General features: G+C 40.1%; 1 protein-coding gene across 1 annotated transcript in view; it reads right to left on the reverse strand.

The window, feature by feature from the left end:
- Nucleotides 1–27,235, reverse strand: part of IL1RAPL2 (interleukin 1 receptor accessory protein like 2) — a 563,669-nt gene that overhangs the window by 119,061 nt on the left and 417,373 nt on the right. Inside the window, exon 6 of the mRNA XM_050964503.1 lies at nucleotides 20,397–20,471. Coding sequence (XP_050820460.1) covers nucleotides 20,397–20,471 — 75 coding nt within the window. The remainder of the gene's footprint in view (nucleotides 1–20,396; nucleotides 20,472–27,235) is intronic.

Below are 27,235 nucleotides of genomic sequence, written 5' to 3' on the forward strand. Positions count from 1 at the left end.
TCCAGTCTGATTGGAGCTGAAGTGTCGGTTCAGCCCCTTACAGATACAGACTAGCTACAAAGTTCAAACTTGAACTTCTTCAAAGTCTGGATTCATCATGCAGGTTTGGAACAGAGCATTTGAAATTAGAAGCTGACCCTCAATAAACAGGCAGCATTTGAATGAATGCATCTTTAAGCAAAGACATTCTTTAATAGAGAGAACACAGGGGCTTCTTTCATGAGGTAACACCACCAGGGTCCATGTGAGCTGAACAGTTCATAAACCATTCAGTAAAGACACTATCCCTTCCCACATATTCAAGTGCCCAGCTGGCTAATGCCTGGTTTGCGCCAGACAGCATTTCATAGCAGTCTCTCCTTTGTCCGCTCACTTCCATTGTCCTTATTCTGATTTCTTAAAATCAGCAGCTATTGCTGTTATTGCTATGGCAACCTGCGGGGTTTGAACATTCTGGGCCCCCTCAAGGGTCTTTCCCTTCCAAGTGTCCTATACATTTTTGTTGTTAATCTAGGTGTTTGGCTCACGACTTTGCTTTTGTTGTCTGAGCCTTATGATTTGCATTAGTGATGGGTCAACTGATTTAGTTAAAACCGGCCCTTCCATTGTTTATGAACATCATCCATCCCTAGAATTGAACCCAAAACTACTGGGAAGTTCAAGATCATTTTTCCTAAGGTCTCACTCAATGAGGTAGGTGGGAAAGCATCCCCATATTAACTGCACAACCATGCACAATCTCCACTTTCTTCAGAGAAGTGGGATTATTTTCGGTGTTGTGGGATATGCACCTAGCCAGCTCCTGTAGAATTTAAGTTGTCCTTAAATAAAAATGTAGGATCTATTTTTCAAGTGTGTGTGTGTGTGTGTGTGTGTGTGTGTGTGTGTGTGTGTGTGTGTGTGTGTGTGTACAAAAATGTGAGTACATTTGCAAGCCTAATTTTTGCATGCAATTCCCATTGACAGAGTACAGAAATCAGGCACTTGAGTACACATATGGTCATTTGGAGACATATCTAGTTCTTCACAAGTACAAATGTTAACAAATGATTTTCAAAAGTGCTCAGTCTTGGCCTTATTCATCACTCTGTTGCGGTGGAGAGGCAGGGCTGGGGACCCTCCTAGGTTCTGATCAGACTTGAAATTCTAGATGATTTACCAAACTTAGCCACTGAAAACGTTAAGATCCACAGAGGGTGGGTTTACCCAACTTCAGGTTCTGGGGCATTATTGTGATATGGTCATGACTATTTTACAACTCTAACCTATTTTTATAATCATATGGGAGGAGGGAGATGTTTCCCAGCATTGTGGAGCCAGTGGAAGAACCCTACATAACTCCCATCTTAGGCATATGCTAAGGAAAGAACAAAGAAGGGGCAGAGTGTACTTCCCTCTGGCTATGTGTGCAGCATAGAGGGACATTGTTGCAGAGGGTGAGTTAAAGCAGCCCTGGGGCCTTCTTTAGTTTAGGAGTTCAGAATCCAGAGGGTGCAAAGGTTGTATTGCCAGAGGTAAGCCAGAACAGAGACTCAAGGCTCATATAGTCAAGAATTTACTATTGGTTGGCCAAATTTTGCTTCAGAAATAAGCTTCTCTGAGCAGGGCTCACACTCCTTGGGAAAGCAAGAATGAAATCAGTTTGGCTATTTTAACATTTGAATGTGAGAATTTCAGATGCTATATTTGTGCTGATCTCATACAAAATGGTTTCATTTAAAAAAAAATCAAATTTAGCTGGAGATTAGTCTCTGGTCAAGGCTAATTTCTCAAATATATAAAATTGCATTGAAGCCAGGTGAGAAGACAATAATTAAAAGTCCCTGGGCATGCATTTGGAAATGTAAACGATGATGCCATCAAATTGATATATGATTTGTGAGCAACAAATGTCCCACCTTGCTCTCACTGAAGTAAAAAAGAGCAGGATTGAACCCTACTGTTTTTCTTAACATCAGATGGATCACTCAAGAAGTTACAGGTTTCCACATCTGTGAAAAATCAGGTCCTAAGTATTCACAGTAGTATTGAACTGTTGGAGGGTGATGAAAAGGTAAATGGGATGATCATTTCCAGTCATTTAGTTCCTTCAGAACGAATAGATCCTTAATTAAAAGCTTCACAACCTTCAATAACTTTCATCTGACTTAAGCAACAACTTTGAAAATATAAATCGATGAACCCAGCCATGCATACCACAAGCTCTTTTCTCATGCAGGCATAACTCGTTCAGGCACAGCAGGACTTTGCCTTGTTTGCTGCTTTGTCTCTAAAGGAATTCTGGAATTGCAACATTTAAAACCAGAAGTACCAGACTCTACAGAAGTCTTTTGTACCTATTCAAAACCAAAGTGAGCCAAACCCTACAATAACAGAAGCTATAATTTACAGTTCCGGTAAATGGACCAAGTTCATTATTGGAAAACAAATGCAAAATCACTAAATCATCCAAATTCAGCCTTTGAATAGCCAGATTACTGGGTACAAAAGCTACCAGCCTAGTACATGCCTAGTGATGTTCTAAACATTCTTTAGGAAGGGCCTGATCCAAAGCCCATCTGTGTCAAAGGAAAATCCACGTCTACACTACAGCATAAAATCGAAATTATTAAAACCGGTTTTATAAAACTGGTTTTATAAAATCGATTTTACGCGTCCACACTAGGGCACATTAATTCGTTGGTGTGCGTCCATGGTCCTAGACTACCATCGATTTCCGGAGCGGTGCACTCTGGGTAGCTCATTAAAAGAATGAGAGCAATAACTTCGATTTCCGTCCACACTAACCCTAAATCGATATAGTAATATCTATTTTAGGGTTACTCCTCTCGTTGGGGAGGAGTACAGAAATTGATTTTAAGAGCCCTTAAAATCGATTTAAAGTGCCTTGTAGTGTGGATGGGTAAGCGTTAAATCGATTTAACGCTGTTTAAATCGATTTAATGCTGTAGTGTGGACCAGGCCAAAGACTCGTAATGTTTTCAGTTGTCTGCATATGACAGTGGTTCTCAAACTTTTGTCCTGATGACCCCTTTCACATAGCAAGCCTTTGACTGCAACCCCCCTACCTTATAAATTAAAACCATTTTTTATATATTTAAAACCATTATAAATGTTAGAGGCAAAGCGGGGATTGGGGTGGAGGCTGACAGCTCATGACCCCCCCCCCATGTAATAACCTCGTGACCCCCCTGAGGGGTCCCAACCCCCAGTTTTAAAACCCTTGGTGTATGAGGTAAATACGTTTCTGGCTGCACTCTATTAGATTTTTATGTCTAGTTTATATAGGGTTAATAAATGATTGATGGATATTTCAGTGGTGTTACAGACAAGCATAGTATGCATCATAGATATAAGCACATCAGAAGAAGGCTATAGTAATAGGCAACAATCTATAACTGATTAGCTATTTAAACAGCTATGAATATAAAGTGTGACCACATCTCTGAAGGGAGACTAAAGTAAGCTCAGTTAGTGGAGCTTGTGATAAATGTAAAAGCAAAGATCATAAATGGATTTAAGCCAAGAAAAAAAGCCATTTACTAAAAGAATTTGTTTTTGTTTGTTTTAAATCCAAAACAGCAGCAAGAACAATTGAGCTATTTATAGATAGTAATTCAGGTGGTATCTGTAGGGAAAACAAAATATCTCAGAAGATGGAAGAAATCTGCATGTATTCCCAGCATTCCTGACATCTCTCAATTTTATTACTGGTTTCAGATATTTGGTGATTTTATTAAAACCTCATCTTCTGAAGACTTTGGAGAATCTCAGCTCTTTCTCCCTCCCCCAACCCCTGCCCTTTTAAAAGGAAGTTTCTAATCCTCATGATTATGGAGAAAAGTTTAAAAGTTGAGATCTACAAGCTCAAAAATCAAAAGGCAAATATGATCTTGAAATGTATTTTTTTAAAATAAAAATCTCATGGTTTTTGACACCCAATTCATTATTTGTGGATGCTCAGGGTTGGTGATGCTGTATATTGTAAGTCAGTGTAAATGCAGCACAGTATTGTGTGGTATGCAACTACGCTTAACTACAAGCCAGCTTGTATCACTCAATTCAGAATTAGTGTGATGACAGGGTGCACACAGCGCAAAAAGACTCCTTGGCCTCATTCCATCCTATAGTTTCCTGTGCAGGATACGTTTAAGTGACTTTTGGAAGCGCTGCAAGTCGTGAATGATGGATGAAATGGAAAATCCCTGCTCAGTGCACAAAGAAATCAAGATGATGCCTGCCAAATCCCTTCTGTCTTGCTCCTTGCTATCCAGGTATTCAATATATGACTTTGTGAAAGACATATTCAGAAAAACCCAATGAGCCCAGATGACTCAAAAATAAAAATAGAACACTCCAATAGTCTTCCAATGTTTTGGTATTATTTATTCATTTTAATTTTAATTATTTTCTGTTCCTATCTGCTGCCCTCCCGTGTATTATAAACTCAGTATGTAAACATCTGCTCTGTTGGTTATTGAGTAATAGCTTAAGACTCAGTTGTTACTTCCTTGACTGAATGTGTGCTTCCCTTGTGACAGCTAAACAGAAAAAAACAAAGATCTGTAGAGTGAGCACTAAACCACCTTCTCTGGGAATTAAAAGTGAAAGTGAAAAATTGGTGGGTGCATAGGTCACAAACACTGCTCAGCATGCTGACTATATTGTCTCACGGAGTATGTCTAGGCTGCAATCACCAGGTGTGATTGGAACGTGAGTTGACATACCTGAGTTAGCTTTAATCAGGTCCTAAAACAGTGAGACCTTGGCGCATAGGTTTCAGGTTCCGGGCATGTTTATACAGTTGCATTGAAGCATACACTGCCATGGGTTTGCTACTCTGGTGCTCAAGCTAGCTGGTTTAAAGCAAGCTCAGATATGTCAGCTTGAGCTCAAATCAAACCTACTGACCGCAGTGTAGACATACCCATTGTTTCCTCAGACTCCCCCATCTGTCTATCTCCTTCTCTTGTCACTTGTCTTATACTAGACTGTAAACTTTTTGGATCTTTTGGTTCTGTGTCTGTACAATGCCTCGCACCATGGGGTCCTGTGCATGACTGGGACTCCTACCTGCTACACACAAATACTACTAAATAATATAACTAGCCAGACACTGGTTAAGGATTGTGTTTTCCCAATACCTCACTGGGAAGATTTTTGTGCAACAAAAATCAAACCCTGGGCAGTTTGGACTGGGCTCTGTATACCTGCCTAATCACATCCCAGGGGGATGGAGAATGAAGGATTATGGTTTTGCCCCATCAGTGTTAATGGGCAATGAAGGCTGGCTTAGCAAAATGGAAACCAGCAAAATGGATACTGGCAAAAGCCTTAGTGTAGGCCAGACGTGGGCAACCTGCAGGCCACGGGCCGCATGCGGCCCATCTGGGTAATGCGCTGGTGGGCCACGAGACTGTGTTTACATCGGCTGTCAGCAGGCATGGCCGCCCGCAGCTCCCAATGGCTGCAGTTCGCTGATCCTGGCCAATGGGAACTGTGGAAAGTGGCGCAGGCACGTGCTGGTTGCTGCTTCCCACAGCTCCCATTGGCCAGGAACGGCAAACCGCGGCCACTGGGAGCTGCGGGTGACCGTTCCTGCGGACGGTCAATGTAAACATTGTCTCACGGCCCGCCAGCAGATTACCCTGACAGGCTACAGATTGCCCATCACTGGTGTAGGCACAATTATACCAACATAAAAGTGCTTTTGCCAGTATAACTTATTTTGCTCACCAGAGCATTTTAAGCAATATTGACTATAACACTTTTTTTTCTCAGCGTGAGCTGTTTCTATGTTAGGAGTGTTTGCTGGTATAGCTATTCTGCAAACCTTTTTTTGCCTAGACCTGGCCTTAGGTTTTGGCTGCCATCTGACCACAGCTAGGTAAATGCCAAGTTGCAGTTACTGCTCCTAACAGGCTAAGAATTGCACATATCTGCATATCTCCCCAACTTCACAAACCTGCCTGCTGGTTTGCATTATCCACTTGTTAAGTCTTTTCTTGTAGACTGTAAGCTCTTTGGAGCAGGCAGTGTCACTATGTGTTTTTTATTTATAGCCTCTAACATCCTGGCCTCTACATGCAACCCCAACACAAACGTTAACCAAAACAATGGCTCCTCTCTGGATTCTGTTTCATCTGAAGCTCAACAGTAAGGACTGGTGGTACAGAGAAAAAGTTTAGATTCATCTCCTTTATTATTCTTATAGCAAGACTTCTTTCAGCTTAGATATTATTTGAGATTATGAGATATGATTTTAGCTACTCCTTCATTAGTACTGCAAGGGTTTAAGGGAAGGCACAATTTGGCACTTGATGTAGATTTTATTTAGAAACTTGAAATTTCCTAAAGTGTAACACTGGGTGAAGCAAATTCTAACTTGATCATGTGTATACAGCTCCCATCAAAGTCAAGGGGAGCCCTGTGCAAGGAAATGAAGGCAAAATTGAGCCCATCAATGACATGAGGCAAGGTTTGCTCAAAACGGTGTTATTCATTCATGCTTGTTTTATTCAGCAATACTTGGAGCACATTTACTCTAAGTAGTGGGTTCATCAAAACACAGGGCTATTGAGCATCCCATTGAAAGGTTTTTGGACCATTCATCCTGATCTCTTTTTAAACTGAAGGCCGTTTCATTCTTGAATTGCATGATCCCACTAAATACTGCCACAAAACATCACAGTAACACCGATAAATGTTCGTAGATACAGTGCTGGCGGTTGTAACCTGTTACATTACAATATCACATGGTCTACCTACTGGCAAGGTGAGGTATTTCATAACCACGAGCGACCTGGCAAGTTTGGTATTTTAATACTAATCAACACTCAAGTTTCTCTTTCTCTCTATTTTATTATTTTCACACCAAAATCTCCTACTACTATATTTGTTTAGAAAATTATTTTTATTACATTGTGGTTGCTTTTTCCATGTATGCAAATGGGAAACCAAATTTCTTCATGAGAGACTCAGGTTGGTAGATAGCTGGGGTAGAAGGTAGAACTTTTAATTCCCATCTCTAGGTGGAAACTGGGTCCATAAAACTAGCCAACAGAGCCATTGGTTAAACAAGATGCTACATACACGTAGAAAAATGGCCAGCAATTCAGGCTATTCTTAGACATAACCCACTGTTAGCAGATTAGATGTTCATTAAAAGCAGGTGATTGTGGGAACTCATCCTATTTCTCCCACCACAGATGTGGCATTCTGCTGAGTGCTTGAGTTACAGAACATCAGTTTCCTTCCCAGTTACACTTGCGTTTCATCTGATTTGATACAGGATCTAAATTAGGTTCAATAGAGTCAGCATCAGCTTTGAAAACTGGTGATTTCAATCAAGGGCGTAGTGAGGAAATAAAACTTTATACACATGCCAGCTGTTCAGCTGCCCCCTATTTAATCTCATAATCATCTATTATTGTCTGCTAAAAAGTCAGATTCCTCGGGTTGCCTTTTTAAAAAATAAATTCTGCCAGCATTCCAGAAGGCCCAGATCCAGCATATGCTGTAAACAACAGCAGGTATTGGAACATGAACCAGCATATTTTTCCTTTTCTGTTTAGTGAATGTAGAGATCATGAAAGATATCGAAGTGCCAATCCCAGAGACTGAAGTTCCCTGGTTACCTTCCAAACATATACAACATGGGTAGCAGAAGCAGCACATGGTTCCTTTGCTTCAACCATAATCCGGAGAGACCACTGAAAAAATTATTTCAGTCCCCGGATCTATTTAAATCCTGGGTCTCTCTGATGAGATTGTCATCTAAACACCAACAGTGGACATCTATCCACTAGGAATGCTTTTGAGTTCATCACATAATCTCACAAAGGCCACCAAAAGTGACTACTTGCTCCCAAACTGGCCCATTGTTGAAACTTAGGGGTAAAAAGTTTAGTAGCCCATAACCAATCCTTTGAGCCTTCCATAATTCTATCGAGATCAAACTTAATAAATCAGGTAGCGTGTAATAAATTGTTTGACAGTTTTCACTGGGAATTAGCTATCATATTTCTAAGGTGCTCACTGCCATGGTATCTAAGTACTCTACTGATAGCGTTAGGGCCTGTGAGATGGGAAAGTTGGATCCACAATATCCCAATATTTAAAATACCTAGAGTGGTTGAAACCTTCCAAATACTTTCACAGTCATAAGGTTTTGGGGACTTTTAGTAAATATATTTTTAGAAATTAGATGAATGGCATGTCTAAAAATTGACTTTAGTCTGTAGCACAATAAGGTAAGTAAATGCAGTATGTGCACCACAGGAAATCAGAAAATGAGAGGTACATAAATGAAGAATATACACAACACTATTACTGTTAGAAAAAGACACTCTCTCTCTTTGTATATACTTTTAACAACATTTTTGGAGGCTATTTTCCACAGTCATAGGTCACTTATTATATGTAGGAATGCCTGTTTATGTGTATTAATAGAACCTTTTGCAAAACATGTGGAGTAGTTAGGTGTGTTGTTACACACTCAGCACAAACAAAGGTGTATGCATGCAGATGTGTGAACACAATATTTGCAGGCCTATTTGAAAGTTAGCTCAGAAAATAAGAGGTTTGCATATTACCAAAGATGACCTGTTGATCTTTCATCTGAAAAAGCTTCTAGAATATAACTTGTTTAATATGGAATGTCTATTCCTGTGCACTACAAGTTATTTACCTGTGGATTTCCTATTTATTTCAGTGAGAAGCAATGGGGGGTGTCTGTGCCCCATTACACATGAACCCTGACATGACTGTAGAAAATTAAGGTGTTGATAAACATGAATTCATTTGCAAATTCCCCTGTAATAGCCATAATTTCAGATAGGAGTTACACCGGGAAAGACTGTGCAGAATAGCTGAACTTGAAATTTGTCAGCACCTGAATTAATGCTAAAATAGGATGCTGCCCCTTTATCACGTACAGTACTTACAATATGAATAGCAATTTGATCGTGAGTAACATTCATTTTGCCATGTAAAATTTGCAAAAGCTAATCTGCAGTCCCACAGAGAAGCTCTCAGTCAATTTCTTTGGTAAAACTGATTGCCTAATGTGAGCTGTATAGTCTCTACAGTCTGGTCTCTAAAGTGGATTTGTGGTAGAGCTGTTTGAATGAGGCAAAAACTTTTCCAGAAATATTTGTTTGCATTTAAAAAAAAATTTCAGTTGTTTGTTTGGTTTTGTTCTTTCCCCATTTCCTGCATTCCTTCCCACTCCCCCATACAAATTTTCTAGCAAAACACTTTTCTGCTGGCTATGTTTACTAAAACAGAATTTGAAGGGAATATTGCCGATTATTCACTGAAAGTGGATTTCAAATTCATCAGTGCAGGTATTTCAGTTGGAAACCTGATTATAAAAGAGTTAACGCTTGTCCAGTCAAGGAATTTACGGTTCTACAGGGCCAACACATCTCATCAAAACAGCAGCAATTCCCAGTTCCGCATATTGAAGATGTGCAATGAACTCACAAAAGAGCTACAAACCCCCAAGGATTTGTGAAAATTATTTGAAATAGATCAGGGTTTTCTCTCACTTATGGGAGGGTAATTTGTGAATAGAAAAAGAGGTGGAATTTATTGAATACATTTTGTTAGTTAATTATTCTCTTCCTTCTAGTCATTGGCTCTGGATAAATGAGCTAGGATATGTAGCTGAATCATGGATGACTGAATTTTGAAAAAAAAAGTCTGTACATTCTGAACCCATAAACTATTCAGCTTGGCCCGTGAAGCATGGAAAATGCTTTGAGTTAGGAGAGAATTGTACGAAGCTTGACCAATAAAGCAGGCAGCACCATTTGCAAGCCATGTAATTGAGTCTGTATTAGTAAAGTATGCAATTCATTTAGACCTTAGATCTGCTAAATTTAAATTGCTATTTACTTATGCCATTGTGTGAGCACTATGTGCAAGTCTATGAGCAAAGTTTGCGGCTTCAGCAATAAGTGTATTGCTTAAAGGGTTAAGAGCCTGATGCTACAAATACTTACCTTTCCGAGTAAAGCTATACATGTAGAGGAGTTCCATTTAGCTTTCATGGGACTATTCACATGTATAAATGTATTCATCTGCTTGAAAATGCTAAAACTGGTAAACTTTTACATGGTATTAAGTATAGAAAAACATACCCACGACTAGACAATTGCATTTATCATGAAGTTGGCCTATTAACCTAAAAATGTGGAATAGAAAGTGTAGTGTGTTCCAGTGTGTTTCCAATGCTTCCTACTGTCTGTATTATTGATTTCCACTTGATATTTGGCTGCTGAAAAGGCAAGTACTATATGCATTCGGTAGATAGTGAAGGTATCAGTGCTTTATAGACAAATCGCCCTTTGAGACTCTCATTTGTAGGCAGAATCTAAGAATAGAACAGTAAATCAATCTGGCTGTAATAGTGAAACTTCAGTTTTGTAATACAAGCAATTCACTCCTGTAAGACAAAAATAAATACAAGAGTATCTAGGACAAAGTTAAGTGTGAAAATAATCCAGATATAGACTACATTCAACAAAAGTTTGATGGGTTTTTTTTTAAATTCTTCTCTTTTGATAACAAGTCTTAAGTTGTGTCTATATAATTATGGCACCCGAGATTGTGAGTTTACAATATCCTGATTTTAATAAATAGGAATGATGTGATCACTCTTCATTTTCTGCACCGTGGTTGCCTTTGGAATAGACTATGAATTTCCATTTTCTATGCCCCAGAAAGGGAAGATTCATAAGAATGATTAATCCATATTTTTATCTTGGATATGCACTGTGGAAAAATGAGGAGCAGGATGCATGGTCTAGACCTTTCTCGCTCTTGTATATTTTGAATGATTGATCGTTCTGCCTCTTCTCTATATTTTAGCGAGTCTGTAAATAAGTGGAGACAAGGAACGGCATACCCAGCAAACTGCAGAATATTGAAAAGGTCAGAATAGTGCAGCCAGACATTACTGTCCTGTAATATACAGAATATATGAGGCATTCACCTTCTCCTAACTCAGTCATATGACAAACAAACATCAAATGGAACAACATGAATGCATTCCAGTGACAGTGTTTTTAATGAGTATGGAAAATGGTGTGAACTGCCCATTTTTATTACAACCCAAAAGCTATATAGCTACTCTCCTAGTAGTACATACATATATTCCCCACTTTCAATTGCATAGTATCACACATAAGTATGACAAATACACATCAGTCAAATGCATTTAAGTTTAGTTTCATGATCAGAACCTAAGAAAGATAAGGAAAAGCTTGGGTGAATATTTAATCCTCAATGTTCTATCTACCTACCATTTCCTACCTCCATCGCTGCAGCGTCTGAGCACCTCAGACTCCTTTGAAATAAGGAAGTATTGTCCCCATTTTGCAGATGAAGAACTGAGGCACCTGGTAGATTAAGTGGCTTGCCCAAAGGCACACACAAAGTGTGTGGCAGAGTGAGGAATACAGCTGTTTTCCAGGAGTCCCATTCCAGCATCCTTCCCACTAGACCATCCTTTCTGCTTCTAGTCCTGTGGCCTGGACTTTCCTTTTCTGGAGGAAATATGACTTGGAACAATCCAAATGCAATAAATATTGCAAAGAAATGATAGGTGGAGTAGTGTGTTTATTGACTTCAATGACAGTTTTGTCTGAGCAAGGATATGTAGGTACACATGCTGGTCCTTTGGACAAAGTTGTCCTTGGCTTCTATGTGAACTTTGCAGAAGATGTGCAAGTTCAGTCCCATGAGGTTTACAATCAGTTTGTAAATGCCTGTGGATGAAAGCCACTATGGAAATGTGAGCCATTATAAACTCAGTGGCTTTTACTTCAAGAATTTTACATTATGGTAGTGCAGATAAGAACGAAAATAAAAGAGACATGACTGAAGTTTTAAGACACCTCTATGGCAAATTTTGTCTTAAAGGATATTTGTCTGGTATCGATGGATATTGCGCCACAAAAATAAACAGTATAAAATCATTATGTCCTCAGAGTTGTACATTAAGAAGCCTGATGCAAAACCCAATGAAGAATACAAAATACTTCAACAGAAACACAACAGTAATGAAATATGTAAGTATAGAGTAGGTCAGCTTCTGCTCTCTGATATATTAGTGAAAATCTCATGGATGTCTTTGGGTATTAACCACATGGGAGAGAGAGCAGAATTTGGCCCAGTGTCCCCAAATCAGTCAAACTGTCACAAATAGCAGCAGCCAAACTCTGTTCTCTGTTACCTCTGCACATATCTGGATTAATCATACTGAAATTGATAGTGACTGTGGATTAAACCACCCTAATGGCAGAATCTGACATCTAGTTTCTAAATGTAGCATTTTGGCTTTATCCCTGGGAAAAGCTATTAACAATGAACCAAATTAGCATTAAAGCATTAGCTGTAATACACAGCGTATTTAGGGAACTTTTTCTAAAGCTAAATGTCAGACAATGTGTCTCTAATATTCTGTACAGATTAGTACAAAAGCTTTTGTAATAGATGCAAATCCTACTTCCCCCAGTGGAGGCACGCACGGCCTGGAAAGCAGTGGAACTTCTGCATTTCTGCTGCAGAGCAGATGCATGCTTCAGAGAGCTCATTCACAGGAATTCTGTGGAGAACTGCTCTTTAATAGCTTTCTTCCCTATAAGTATGGAGAGCTAGTAGTACTGCAGCTTCATGGATCCATTGGTTTGTGGAATACATAATGCACTCAGTTTAATCATGAAGACTATGGCTGTGGGGTAAATTACACTGCCTACCATCAAGTATTATTGAGTATTACTAGAGGAGGATGGATATCTACAGAGTAGTCTGTCAGGAAAGATTCTGCTACCTATGAAATGTTATTGGTTCAACTATGAAACTAACGTTCTAGGTAGCATATTTTCCAATAGTAAGATACAGAATGCTTTTTACATTATATATAGTAGGTGGGGCTGGAATCACCCAACAATTCCCATAATAAAATATTGTTTTCAAGTGCTTATAACTTTGCCAAATGAAGTGTTTGGGCTGAAACTTTCTCTGTTGGGTGTCCGCTTCAGGCTGAAATTTTCTCAAAACAGTTCAACTATCTCAGAGGACGAGTCTTGGGGAAAATACATTATTCTACCTATGGTAAAGTCTGATGACTGTTGCCTTGAAAAGCTCTCATGCCCCCATGCTTTGGAGCAAGGATTTGAAATTTGGCAGGGTGATATCAGGAATATGCTTTTGCCATTGCTGTGAAAAACTACCCAGATTTGACCAAGTTATAAGCATTTGAAAAAAATCACAGTTCATGCATGCTCTCTGAGAACTTAGATTTTAGCAGCTCAGTTCCCCAGTTTGGGGGATGTTCCAGTTTGGGGCTCAGCAGGACTACCCTTGCAAATATGGCTCTGGGTTTCTGCAGGCTGTGCCAGGTCTGGGTCCCGGCATCTGAACTGACAGCAAGGAACTTCTCCTCCTAGGTCCAGCCTACTTGGAGAAAGAAGCTACTTTATACTTCAGGCAGTTAAATGCTGCCCTGAAGAACTGGAGTCTATCCTTGCCTCTGACACAGAGTTCCTGTGTGATGCTAATTAAGTTACTTAAACCAAACTTTCCACAGGCCATCACTACTATGTGTTTCTTATGGGGACGCCACATACTGAACAATGAGGATGAAACAAAACAGTGAGTAGCTGCTCATTAAGTGAGCATCCATTCTGTGCACTGAATAAGGCAAGAGTCCTATGGAAAAATTATATATAATCATGTATAATAATGCATACGCACAAGTTGGCCAAATTAAGCTTGTTCAGGAAACCTTAATTCTGGCAATTCCTAACCTTTTAAGGTTGCAAAGTCAAACGCTGAGAGTCTTTTAATGTAGTTTTTTGGTGCATTTATATTTCACACATACTCCTCTTGAAAACTCATCTTTCCAATTGATTGTTTTAAAGTTTAGGATTTCTATATTATTTTTTGTTTAGGAAACACCATCATATTGCATCAAGACTCTTCTCAATACTCCCATCCTTAAAAGTCAATTGAATGAAGACTGTCAGTTAACTGGTAATAAGGTAAACATTAGACAAATGACAACTCATTGCTGCTGTTCTTCCATTGGCAACTTTTTGCATAAAATTAACATCCTTGGAAGCGCTCACAGAAATTTATAATGAAAAAAGGTCTAAAATAAAATTCAGGATCCTGGACAGTAAATTTAGAGTAATCTTATTTTACATGTCATCACGTGCATAAATTTTGCTATCCTATAGAGCTCCTCCCAATCAGAGCTTCAAGTAAACGTGAGTTTTAATTATTATTAATCTCTACCTGATTCCCACATCTCTCATCAGTTACCGTATCTTTGCATGTCCCCTTTCATTTATTTTACAGTGTCCTTGATTGATCTGCTTAACAGTCCCAGGATATTTCACAGCTACAGCTTATAGAGGAAAACATTTTCTAAACAGCTAGGCAGTAAAAAATGAGAATGCTCAAATAGAAGGTGTTTTTCTCAATACCTCTGAAAACAAGAAAACTACCATGAACTCTGGCAAGGTAAATCCCTTGACACTTCCCTTGTTTGGGAAATGAATTAACCGAGAAATTTGCCCTTCTTAAAGTAATGCTTATGTCACCCTTTTTTACTATATTTCTGAGATTAAAGCAAATATATATTGTTAAAACCAGATGATACATAAATGATGAATTCAACTACTATACACTGACATGCAAACATTCATTTCAATTACACCTAATCCTAACGAAATATCCATAAAGAGGATATTTTACCTAAAATTAATTGTAATAAAGGCCAAGGAATGAACAGCACAGAAAATCTCTAGCTCTGTTGGCATGTGACATTTTCTGATCTTTAGCTCCTCTAAGGAATATGTAATTCTAAGTAGAGCTGGGTGAACTTTTTCAGACAAATGGTTTATTTAACAGCTTAAACAGGAGAAACGGAGAGCAGCCTATCCAAAAATGGCCATATCCTGCAGGTTAAGATGCTCACCTGGCAGGGGGAAAATCTGAGTTCCAGTCCCTGCTCTGGAGTAGAGTAGAGATTCACACCTGGGTCTCCCACATCCCAGGCAACTGCCCTAACTGCTGGGGTAAAGATTAGAAAGCAGGAGTTAGACACACAGACCTCACCTACTGGGCTAAAGGTTTAAGGCATGGGCCACAGACACACGGTTTGCTGGTCCAAACAGGGCCGATGCAAGGATGTTTTGCGCCCTAGGTGAAACTTCTACATTGCACCCTTCTCCCCCCCACGCCCCTGCCCTGAGGTGCCCCCACCAAAATCAGCTCTCCCTCACTGCCCTGAGGTGCCCCCCCTGTGGCAGCTCCCCAGCCCCCACCCTCCGCCCTGAGGCAGCCCCCTTGCCCCAGCTCACCCCTGCCCTGCCTCCACCCCGAGCACACTGTGGCTGCTTCACTTCTCCTGCCTCCCAAGCTTAGGCACCGCAAGCCAGGGAGGCGGGAGAAGTGAAGCAGCCACAGCGTGCTCGGGGAGGAGGCGGGGCAGGGGTGAGCTGGGGCGGGGAATTCCCCTGCGTGCCACCCCCCCTTTATTTGCTGCAGGCGGCCCTCCCCGCTCTCCCCTGCCCCAGCTCCCTCCACCTAAATGCCTGCGGTGACTGGGGCAGCCAAAGATCTGGCTGCCGCGGTCGCTGCAAAAGAAAATGGTGCCCCCCAAATCCTAGCGCCCTAGGCAATCGCCTAGGTCACCTAAATGCTTGCACTGGCCTTGGGTTCAAAGCAGACATTGCTGATGAATTCCAAAGCATTTACCAATGTGAATATTTTTTTCTGATTTTGCAGTTTGCTGCCTGAAACAGAAAAATCAATTATTCACCCAGCATCAGCCCCAGTGGTAGTTAGATGAGTCTAGGAGCTGCTCTATTATAACCTAGCTAGTATGGCCCCTTTGGGGCCATTGCCCAGCAGAGAATTAGAGCATAGCTGTGCTTCACCCCTTCTCTGAACACACCCTTTATATGCCCCCTATGTCAGGGTGCATGCACCAGCCCACTAGGCTAGTTTTATGCTTGTTAAGACTCTCCCACCCCCATACTGGGGGAATTCTCCACTGTTTCATTACAGGCGGATCGTGGTTCTTTGTACTGCCTGAGAGGTGCAGAGGTTCTCTTGCCTGATCTGGCTCCTAGCTCAAAGTCATCTGGCTGCTTAGAATTGATGCAGTGAGGATGATCTTCAGATTCATAGTCTCAGCATGTTGAGACAGTAAACAAAGTTCCATAGGAAAGGGAAGAAGGAAATAACGTTGAAATACAATTAGCAAAGTAATGTACCAACAGTTTGTCACAAGATTGATAGCACAGCACGCTTCGCTTACAATCACCACAGTCACACATTTAGAAAATGACAAATCTATCCTGCCCTGCTTCCAAAAGAAGTGGATTTTTATTCCGATGGTCTGAACAGTCATATTCAGATCTTTAAAACTGATTGAATCAGAACCTGAAGCTTTGAGGTGTACAGATCTCCTTGTTCTGATTTTTAAAAATACACTAGGAATTCTGCAACAAGTAGTGGACAAATTTAGGCTAAATAAGGTTTAACAAAGAAGCAGCCATATTTTGTGGCAGAAGTAAATACGCAGTGTAGAAAGCAAGAATCTTAAAGCACGTTACAAACTTTATCCTCAGAATCCTCCAAGAGGTATTAATACATTTTCCAGGTCAGAAAATTATGTCTGACAGGAGTTATGTCACTTGAAAGGGCACTATCCAATCACTGTGGAGCGGGAAAATTTTTTTGATTCTAATCATCTGCAGAAGCTACAAGACCATACCTTCTCCTGAGAAATACAGGACAATATGGCCAGATTCAGTTGATTGCAGGGCTAGTCATCTGACATAAGGATGAATATATATTTGTTCAAAAATCTTGAACAAATATTCTGCCAGCTTTAACACTTAGCTTTAAACTATTGGAAAGCCTTGAATGATCTTCATTAGGAAACAGTTAAGACTATTAGAGGAAACTCAAGTATTTGAAGAACTAATCTTTAAAATATAATGTCAATGTATAGAAGGTTAAGTCTGCTGCATATTCTATAATGAGATTGTGATTCACAAATCCTTTCAAAACTCATAATGCTTATGAATATTAAAATAAAAATTCAGGATGAAATTAGCAATCAAAGCAAGCAGTTAAATCAATCTATTGTACTTCCCTTCTAGTTTTGTCCAAGGCTGAAATTATTGTCTGCTTTAGCAAAGTGTCTTGGATAATTAAATTGTTTTGAGCTATCACACTAGTCCTCTGTGATGCTCTCTGGTCCTCTTGTCATCTCTCTGTCTTGCTTGCTCTCCCCAGCAGAGACAAACAGAGAAAACAAGTGGGCAGCAACTTGTAGTTTCTGCTTCCATCTGAACTTGACAGGGCTGTTTTGATTTTGTTAAATTCCAAAGCATGGAAAAAGAAAAAAAAAATCACACACCTTAAGAAGAAACAAGACATGCTCTGGTGCTTATTTGAAGCCTGAAGGAACTCTTATCTATTGTCAATAAGAACCGTGCAAACCCACTTTCATTTGAATCTTCTTATAGTAGAGAAAGCTAATAGGTGAATACTGACGTTGGAAATTAGGTCACATAAGATGACTGTGGTCAGGCTACTAACTGCTCTTAAAAGATCCTGTGTAAATGTTGAGATTTATAGGGATACTATCATTAAATCCTGTGTAAATATTGGATATAGGAAATATTAACTGCTACTCTCCTGGGCCTACAAAGAGAAGACAACTAAAGATTCATTTGGCAATGGAAAGCAAAACTGGTCTTTCTATTAAAGTGGCCACGTTAATGGAGTGAATGTAGCTTATTTGGTACGTAGTAGCATTTTAATATTTGCCTGACTATTTAAAGGGCATATACAAATTGGATGCACAGGTTAATCTCCTGGGATTATTGACATTGTAAAATTAGGATGATTTTGAATAGAATATTTATGTTGATTTCTAATACAAATATATCAGAACACACACTGTTGGTACCTACAGGCAACATTTTAAGACAGGCCAATAAATAAATTAAAACCAGCAGCTACCTCACCCCTGTCCACAACTCTCACCAGAACTCTCCACCCAATGCCTCTTTCACACTCTGTGGTATAGAGAAAAATGTGTTGTGCTCTGAAGGTCAACAAATCCTTTGAGAGAGAGAGAGAGAGAGAGAGAGAGAGAGAGAGAGAGAGAGAGAGAGAGAGAGAGAGAGAGAGAGAGAGAGAGAGAGAGAGAGAGAGAGAGAGAGAGAGAGAGAGAGAGAGAGAGAGAGAGAGAGAGAGAGAGAGAGAGAGAGAGAGAGAGAGAGAGAGAGAGAGAGAGAGAGAGAGAGAGAGAGAGAGAGAGAGAGAGAGAGAGAGAGAGAGAGAGAGAGAGAGAGAGAGAGAGAGACTGTCTGTGTGTGTGTGTGGTGGGGGTGGGGGGAGGTAGGTTCTGAAACTCTGAACCCCTCACTGAGAATTCTCTACTCTCAGCTCCTTGCCTTTTAAATCAAGGTGGGTACAGCTGGAAGAACACCACTCGGTGCTTTAGAACTATATTTAGGGTACTGTTACCTTGTAAACATTAATCTTTCAGCATATTATGAAAGTTTAGAAACAATAACGAAATGTACCACTGCGTCAGCATGGAAGTGCTGCATGTAAATTCCTAGATCCTAGGGGACAGCTAATGGATTATACTGTGGGACAAAAAAATGCAAGGACTTTTATTTCCCTCTAGAGATATTCTGAAATACTATTACTGCAACATATCTCCCAGGGGCAGGAGATTCTTTTGTATCAACACTTTTTACTAGTAGAAAAAAATAGTTTCGTATGGGGAACTGGTCAAAGAAATATTCTGCAGGGGCTAGATATGTAAGATGAGGTGGGGGGAATTGAGGTTAGAAAGGAAGATCCAATAAGAGTATAGGAAACAAGGATGTGCATGTTTTGTATTACTTTGTTTCACTGATGTACTTGGGGACAGTTCACTACCCTCGAAAGATTCATTAATTCTGTTGTTTTTTCCAAAAAAGTAAAATCTATGAGCGTAATTAATGGAACTGAATTGGCGTTCAGCTTGCTGGGATGATCTAAAGCCCATGTCAGTGGGTGTCTTGACAGTGATTACAGTGAGTTTTGGATGATGCCCTTTGGACCTGTGTGTGTATGTGTTTGTTTTCATCACTAAGGAGCTAATTCAATCATCAGACACATGCACACAAATCTGAATTAAGATAATTGGAGTATCTATATCTGAGGGCAGGATTTGGCCCTGTGTACTTTAGGCAGAATTCACTGTTGCCTTCTCTCTAGCAATCCTTACAAACTGTTGAAAGCTAATTTTTAAGATGAACTCAGGTCATAAACAATTCACCTTATTGTCCACAACTTAACAGACAGTCCAATTCAAGGACCTAAGTTCCATTCAATGGGACATAAACACATGCATAAGTGCTTTGAGGAAAAGGGATGCACTTAAGCACAAGCCTGAAGTTAATTTTACTGAATTGGGATGTAGAACAGTAGGTTTACATTAAAAACATATGGCCCTATCACACTGGTATCTGTGCAACACAATCTAACAATCTCAAACCATGATCCTACTTCCATTTATGTGTAAACCAGGATTCAGTGGTCTTGTTCCAGTGTAAACCTAGAGCCAGAGCAGAGTCAGGCAAATAACTCAATTTAAGCATGATAAGGTTAACAGTCTGTCAAAACAAATGCTTCTTTTATAACTTAAACCCACACACTTCAATCCTCAACAGTATCTGCAATTCCATACCTCAACACAAGGAATGTTTCCAACCTAACAAGACTACCACCAGAACTTCAAAATCCCACTATTACCCACAGCAACAATGTGGCCCATAGCTAACTACTCTCAAAAAGGTCACTTTGCAGAACTCTCTTATAAAGTTTCTTCCTGTTACCGCAAGTGTCTGTGGCTGATTAAGATTCAGACACGTTCAGGCTAGCAGGAGAGACAGACAAAAGAATACAAAGGTTTTCATCAAAGAATAAACAATGCATTCTTTCCCTTTATCCTTTAAAGGATCACCATCCTGTATTTTATTAAAATATTTGTCTCCTATGCATGGTGACCATTGACTGACCAGTGTAGGCACCAATGAAGGCATCCATTAATTTATCAACCACACACTCAAAAGAACAGCAGCCCCGCATATTTAATACTCAGGGTACCAATTAGTATTGCCATTCCTTGAAGCTACACAAACTTATTTCTTTAAACTGCTGTTGCAGTAAATTCTACCGTTATAAAATGAGAAGCAGCAAACTGATTTGCATGTAATAACAGTGGCAATAAACCTTTCAATTTTTCCCATCTGTTACCAGAACTGATATTTAGGCTCTATTATTCCCAGAAGGGGACTTACCCAGCTGGACATCTAAGACACTCGGATGGTTCTCCACAGGGAACAATGGTTTTGGTGGTTTGTCGGTGAGCAAAGCTAGAAAATGAAAACAAGTAATGGAAAAATTGAGACAAATTACAATTAGAGGAAGATTCTGTCACACAGAAGCTACTGAGTATTTGCAGACTTGATGACATGTAAACATTTATTACACAACGTTGCTGCTGGGCTGTTATGCTGTCGATACAGTATCAATTCCCTAGCAGGCTTAGTGGCCAATTGATTCAGTGGAAGCACTTACGTTTTAAAATATGATACAATAAATTGACTCCTGTCTGGGGGTGTCGTCTTCATTTTGTTGGATAATAAACTGAACAGAATGAATTTCCTTTACGTGTTTTAGGTCCTGATCTTGTAAAGTCTAATACACATGCCTAACTTTTTAATGAGACCACTCCCAGTGTGTAACGAATTGGATTGCTCACAGGTATAGAAGTGAGCATATTTAAGGCCTTGTCTGTTCTTAAAAGTTAGATTGATGGAGCTACATTGGCAGTGCTTAATTTGTAATGAAAGAGGTGCCGGAGCTCAAGCTATTACATGCGGAGACTCAAGAAATGTTTTTATATTCATAACTGATGCAGCAAACCCATAGGTGTCAGGGCTATGAACTGCTAAGCCTAAAGGTGCCAGGGCTCAGCCCTGGCAAGCCTGGCACAAGTTAAGCACTGTACCTTGGTCAGCAGTATGAAAAGAATCCACACACCTGACTGATGGAACTCTGTCGATCTAGCTCCCAGTATGTAGACACAGCTGTATCAGTGAAAAAGAAAGCCTCTGCCAAGATAGCTACTGTAATTTGTGGAGGTGGTGTTCCTACACAGACAGAAAACCCTCTTCCGTCCTGATTCAAAGTTCATTAAGTCAATGGAAAGACTCCCAGTGATTTTAATGGGCTTTGGATCTGGACCTAAGTATCATTTAGTCAATGCAACACTGATTTTATATTATATATATATATATATATATATATATGTATGTGTGTGTGTGTGTGTGTGTGTGTGTGTGTGTGTGTGTGTGTGTGTGTAAAAGACATTTGCTATTACAAATTAGGTGGCTTTTCTTTGTGGAACTATAGGGTATATAGGGAAGTCAGCGAGTATAGAACACATGGCAGCTGTACCTGTATTTTAATTTTGATAAATAATAATGCAGAATATTTGTATGTTAGGAGACCTATACTGCCTCCCTCCTTTTTATATTTCTTAAGTTTTACATTTTTAAGGGAATTTACATTTCCCCTGCTTTCTGAAGATATATTTCAATGCCCAATTCCAAAACGAAAATAAAAAGTGACAGAATGGAGATCAGTTATAGAAGTCATAGGCAAAGGACTGGGGGTCAGAAGACTTGGGTTGTAGTCCTGGTGCTGCCTCACTTAATCTGGGATGCAGAGTCAGTCTCTGTGCCTCATTTTCTGCATCTGTAAGCTGCTATTTCCCCTGTATGTAAAGCATTCTGATATGCACAATGAAAAGCATTACTCTAGTGTTAGGTATTAATATTATATAACAAACACCATAAATAATGTTTCCCCCTATTACATAATCTGTTTCTTTCTGTTCCTTCTACTTTGGACTGCTATGTACTGGTGTGATCATTCGTAGTCCCTTTCACCTGTCAATCCTGACTATTAACCCTTCAGATTTAGCTGCCCTCTGAATTACTTATTCTTCCCAAACAAATGATGTCATGGCAGAGCAAACATGTAAGATGTGCCCTCAACAGTCAATGCTGGTTTTGATCATTAGAAATGGGCATTTTCCCCTCTAGGGGGTTTTTAAACCTCCTCCTACCACAGCCTGTCTTTGTGGGTATTTCAGTGGAAAGCACAGCTACAGACAATGGTTGTGATCCAGATCCTGAGTGCCTTCACTATGGAGCTCCGCACCCTCCAACCCCATTTGTTTGAAGAGTCATTTAATTGAAATATTTAGATGTTTACAAAACAAATTTGTTTTTACCACAAGAATTCACTGACATTGACCTGAATTTGCTAGTTTGTTTCGGTTGACCTGAATCTGCATTTTTTTTGCACAAAAAGGTGGTGCACAAAAAGTTTCACCCAGCTCTCATGGTAGACCCCATGCTATGAGCTAAATGGTTTCCTAACACTCAGGCAGAGCAGCCTCCAAATCGCTTAGCTATACAGATAAATAGAGGTTCGGGAGAAGAGGGCAATGATAGGTAGTTGTGTTGTAAGAGAATGGCAGACAATACTTTCCCACTGCAGGCACTATATTTTTCATTTAGTGATTGTTAGGATTTCCTCTCTTCTTATACTTCAATTCCTCTCTTGAAATTGTCAATAAATAATAAGTTAGAAACAGTTAAGAACCACTGACCCAGAAGTATATAAAATGAAATGTAATCTATCAATCATAAAAAAATTATTTTGTGAAATTCTCTGTTGGTGTCCCTTAGTATACTGTAAAGATTAGATGTGCTCCCTAGCATTTGCTGGAAGGGTACCTCATCACTAGAGACACAAGCTGATAAAATTGTTTTTCTGCACTTTTGGTTTAGTTTCTTTATTGGTTCTTGTTTGTGCTAGGTAGGCGCACTGGAAAGAGGCAGAAGGAAGCAATTGTTAAAGGAATAGGAAGAATACAACAGTACTCCGGCTGCATAAGGTTCTGCTGAGGTCACCAGCCTCTGAAAACAATGATCCTTCTAGGAGAAAATACAATGTAGAAAATACATTGTTACCCAGGAGGAATGATTCCCTCTCACTCCCACACTAGCCTGTTGGCCTGTGCCTGAAAGTCTGGGGCACCAAGTATATTCAGTGTCAAAGTAACAGGAGTTAAAGAAAAGCTGTTTTTGATTGCAGTCTCTATAAGGACTTTTTCCAAAGCCCACTGAAGTCAGTGCAAAGCTCATGGCTTCAATGGCACTTTGGTACAGGCTTTAAGGGTTTGATCCTGCCAGCTTCTGAGCACTCACAGAATTGAGGCCTAGGTGCAAAGTGATGGCTCATTTCTTAATCTAGATTTCATTCTGCCCTCTGGAAAAAAAAAGCCAGACTAAATTGCCATTTATTAGCATATTTTGACTGATTTATGTCCAAGTGGTAACTTACGTGACCTTAGAATGTGATCTGTCGGGCCATATTCATTGCTGGTATCAAGCTATTGAAATCAATGGACTTCCACCATGGTTGAATTTGCCCTCTTATGTTTTGAGAATAGTGTTACTAGTTGTCCCCATTTTGTCTATTATCCTCGTTTAGTTTCTGTGTAGGTTTTCTAGCTTGCATTGCTACCTTTAGGCTTCCCTTCCATTAGTGCTTTCCATCTCTGGTACCAAACGGTGTTTTAACTTCCTGTGTCCCATAGGCTTTGGGTAGTTTCATTGTTCTAGTCACACACGTGCCGTTCCAATGTGTTTTGGCTTTGTTTTATTTTATGTTCACTCACCTCTCTCTCTTCCCCACCCCCATTTAAATGAGTTGAGCTTCTCTTTTTCTTGCTGTTAAAGCTGCAGCATCTCTGAATCCTGGTTTAATGTGTTCATGTGGGTTACGTATTTAAACTGTGGTGTTTTTCCATATTGCTCTGAGAGGATAATCATTATAATGAACCTGAAATGTGTCAGATAGCTTTTTGTAGGCACTGAAGTGGCCAAAAGGGATTTTCAGAATAAAATGTAGAGGAGTGCCGGCACTTACATGTTACAAGCATATACAGAACTGAACATCTAGTCTCATTTTAAGGGACTAGCATCTATTTATATATTTGACCTTGGAAAATTGCTTTTAAGCTTTTTCAACCAATAAGATAGTATAAAGTTTCCTTGGCTGCAAGGAATTCTCATATAAAGCTTATGATCTCTGCTCCTGACACAAGTCCATAAACACCACTTCCTCATTTCAGATATACCTCATTCTCTGAGCAATTTCTTTAATTCCCTCAACAGCTTTATAGAGGAAAGCTGCTCTGATTTCTATCCTTTCTTAAAGGAGAAACAAAAAACTCAGGAGTACAGGTATTGAAGGCTATGTGCTGTTTAGAAAAGACAGGAAGAAAGGCAAAGGTGGTGGAGTAGCCTTGTACATCAATGATGAGATTAACTGTAATGAAATAAGAAGCGATGGAATGGATAAGACAGAGTCTGTCTGGGCAAAAATCACACTGGGTAAAAAAGCAACTAGAGCTTCCCCTGAGATAGTGCTTGGGGTGTGCTATAGACCACCGGGATCTGATTTGGATATGGATAGAGACTTCTTTAATGTCTTTAATGAAGTAAACACAAAGGGGAAATGTGTGATTATGGGAGACTTCAACTTCCCGGATATAGACTGGAGGACGAGTGCTTGCAAGAATAATAGGGGTCAGATTTTTCTGGATGTGATAGCGGATGGATTTCTTCATCAAGTAGTTGAAGTACCTATGAGAGGGGATGCCATTTTAGATTTGGTTTTGGTGAGCAGTGAGGACCTCGTAGAAGAAATGGTGGTAGGGGACAACCTTGGTTCGAGCGATCATGAGCTGATTCAGTTCAAACTAGATGGAAGGATAAACGAATGTAGATCTGGGATTAGGGTTTTCGACTTCTCGAGGGCTAACTTTAAAGAGTTAAGGAAATTAGTTAGGGAAGTGGATTGGATGGAGGACCTTGTGGATTTAAATGTGGAGGAGGCCTGGAATTACTTTAAGTTGCAGCTGCGGAAATTGTCGGAAACCTGCATCCCAAGAAAGGGGAAAAAAACCATGGGCAGGAGTTGTAGGCCAAGCTGGATGAGCAAGCAACTCAGAGAGGGGATTAGGAAAAAGCAGAAAGCTTACAGGGAGTGGAAGAAAGGCAGGATTAGCAAGGGAAGCTACCTTGGTGAGGTCAGAACATGTAGGGATAAAGTGAGGAAGGCTAAAAGCCGCACTGAACTGGACCTTGCAAAGGGAATCAAAACCAATAGTAAAAGGTTCTACAGCCACATAAATAAGAAGAAAACAAAGAAAGAAGAAGTGGGGCCGCTATACACTGAGGATGGAATGGAGGTTAAGGATAACCTAGGCATGGCCCAATATCTAAATAAGTACTTTGCCTCAGTTTTTAATAAGACTATGAGGAGTTTAGCGATGATGGAGGGATGATAAACGGGAATGTGGATATGGAGGTGGATATTACCGCAACTGAGGTAGAGGTCAAACTTGAACAGCTTAATGGGACAAAATCGGAGGGCCTGGACAATCTCCATCCGAGGATATTAAAGGAACTGGCGCGTGAAATTGCGAGCCCGTTAGCGAGAATTTTTAAGCAATCAATAAACTCGGGGGTTGTGCCTTATGACTGGAGAATTGCTAACGTAGTTCCTATTTTTAAGAAAGGGAATAAAAGTGATCCGGGTAATTATAGGCCTGTTAGCTTGACGTCTGTAGTATGTAAGGTCTTGGAAAAAATTTTAAGGGAGAAAGTAGTTAAGGACATAGAGGTCAATGGTAATTGGGACGAATTGCAACATGGATTTACTAAAGGTAGATCTTGCCAAACCAATCTGATCTCCTTCTTTGAGAAGGTGACGGATTACTTAGATAAAGGAAATGCGGTAGATCTAATTTACCTCGATTTCAGTAAGGCGTTTGACACGGTTCCACATGGGGAACTGTTAGTTAAACTGGAAAAGATGGGGATGAATATGAAAGTTGTAAGGTGGATAAGGAACTGGTTAAAGGGGAGACTCCAGCGGGTTGTATTGAAGGGTGAACTGTCAGGCTGGAAGGAGGTTACTAGTGGAGTCCCTCAAGGATCGGTTTTGGGACCGATCTTATTTAACCTTTTTATTACTGACCTTGGCACAAAGAGCGGGAATGTGCTAATAAAGTTTGCGGATGACACAAAGCTGGGGGGTATTGCTAACACGGAGAAGGACAGGGATACTATTCAGGAAGATCTGGACCACCTTTTAAACTGGAGTAATAGTAATAGGATGAAATACAATAGTGAAAAGTGCAAGGTCATGCACTTAGGGATTAATAATAAGAATTTTAGATATACGTTGGGGACGCATCAGTTGGAAGCGACAGAGGAGGAGAAGGACCTTGGGGTATTGGTTGATAGCAGGATGACTATGAGCCGCCAATGTGAAACGGCTGTTAAAAAAGCAAATGCGATTTTAGGATGCATCAGGCGAGGTATTTCCAGCAAGGATAAGGAGGTGTTAGTACCGTTATATACGGTGCTGGTGAGACCACATCTGAAACATTGTGTGCAGTTCTGGTGTCCCATGTTCAAGAAGGATGAATTCAAACTGGAACAGGTCCAGAGACGGGCTACTAGGATGATCCGAGGAATGGAAAACCTGCCTTATGAAAGGAGACTCAAAGAGCTTGGCTTGTTTAGCCTGGCCAAAAGAAGGCTGCGGGGGGATAGGCTTGCTCTATATAAATATATCAGGGGGGTTAACGTTAGGGAGGGAGAGGAATTATTTAAGTTTAGTACTAATGTAGGCACGAGGACGAATGGGTACAAACTGGATATTAGGAAGTTTAGACTTGAAATTAGACGAAGGTTTCTAACCATTAGGGGAGTGAAGTTCTGGAACAGCCTTCCGAGGGAAGTAGTGGGGGCAAAAGACTTATTTGGCTTTAAAACTAAGCTTGATAAGTATATGGAGGGGATGTTATGATAGGATAGTTTAATTTGGGCAATTGATCTTGGATTATCACCAGATAAGTCTGCTCAATGGTCTGCGGGGAGATGTTGGATGGGATGGGAACTGAGTTACTGCAGAGAATTCCTTCTTGGGTGTTGGCTGGTGAGTCTTGCCCACATGCTCAGGGTTTAGCTGATCGCCATATTTG

The sequence above is a fragment of the Gopherus flavomarginatus genome, chromosome 8 (genome assembly GCF_025201925.1).
Source record: "Gopherus flavomarginatus isolate rGopFla2 chromosome 8, rGopFla2.mat.asm, whole genome shotgun sequence".
In the NCBI taxonomy this organism is placed as follows: Eukaryota; Metazoa; Chordata; order Testudines; family Testudinidae; genus Gopherus; species Gopherus flavomarginatus.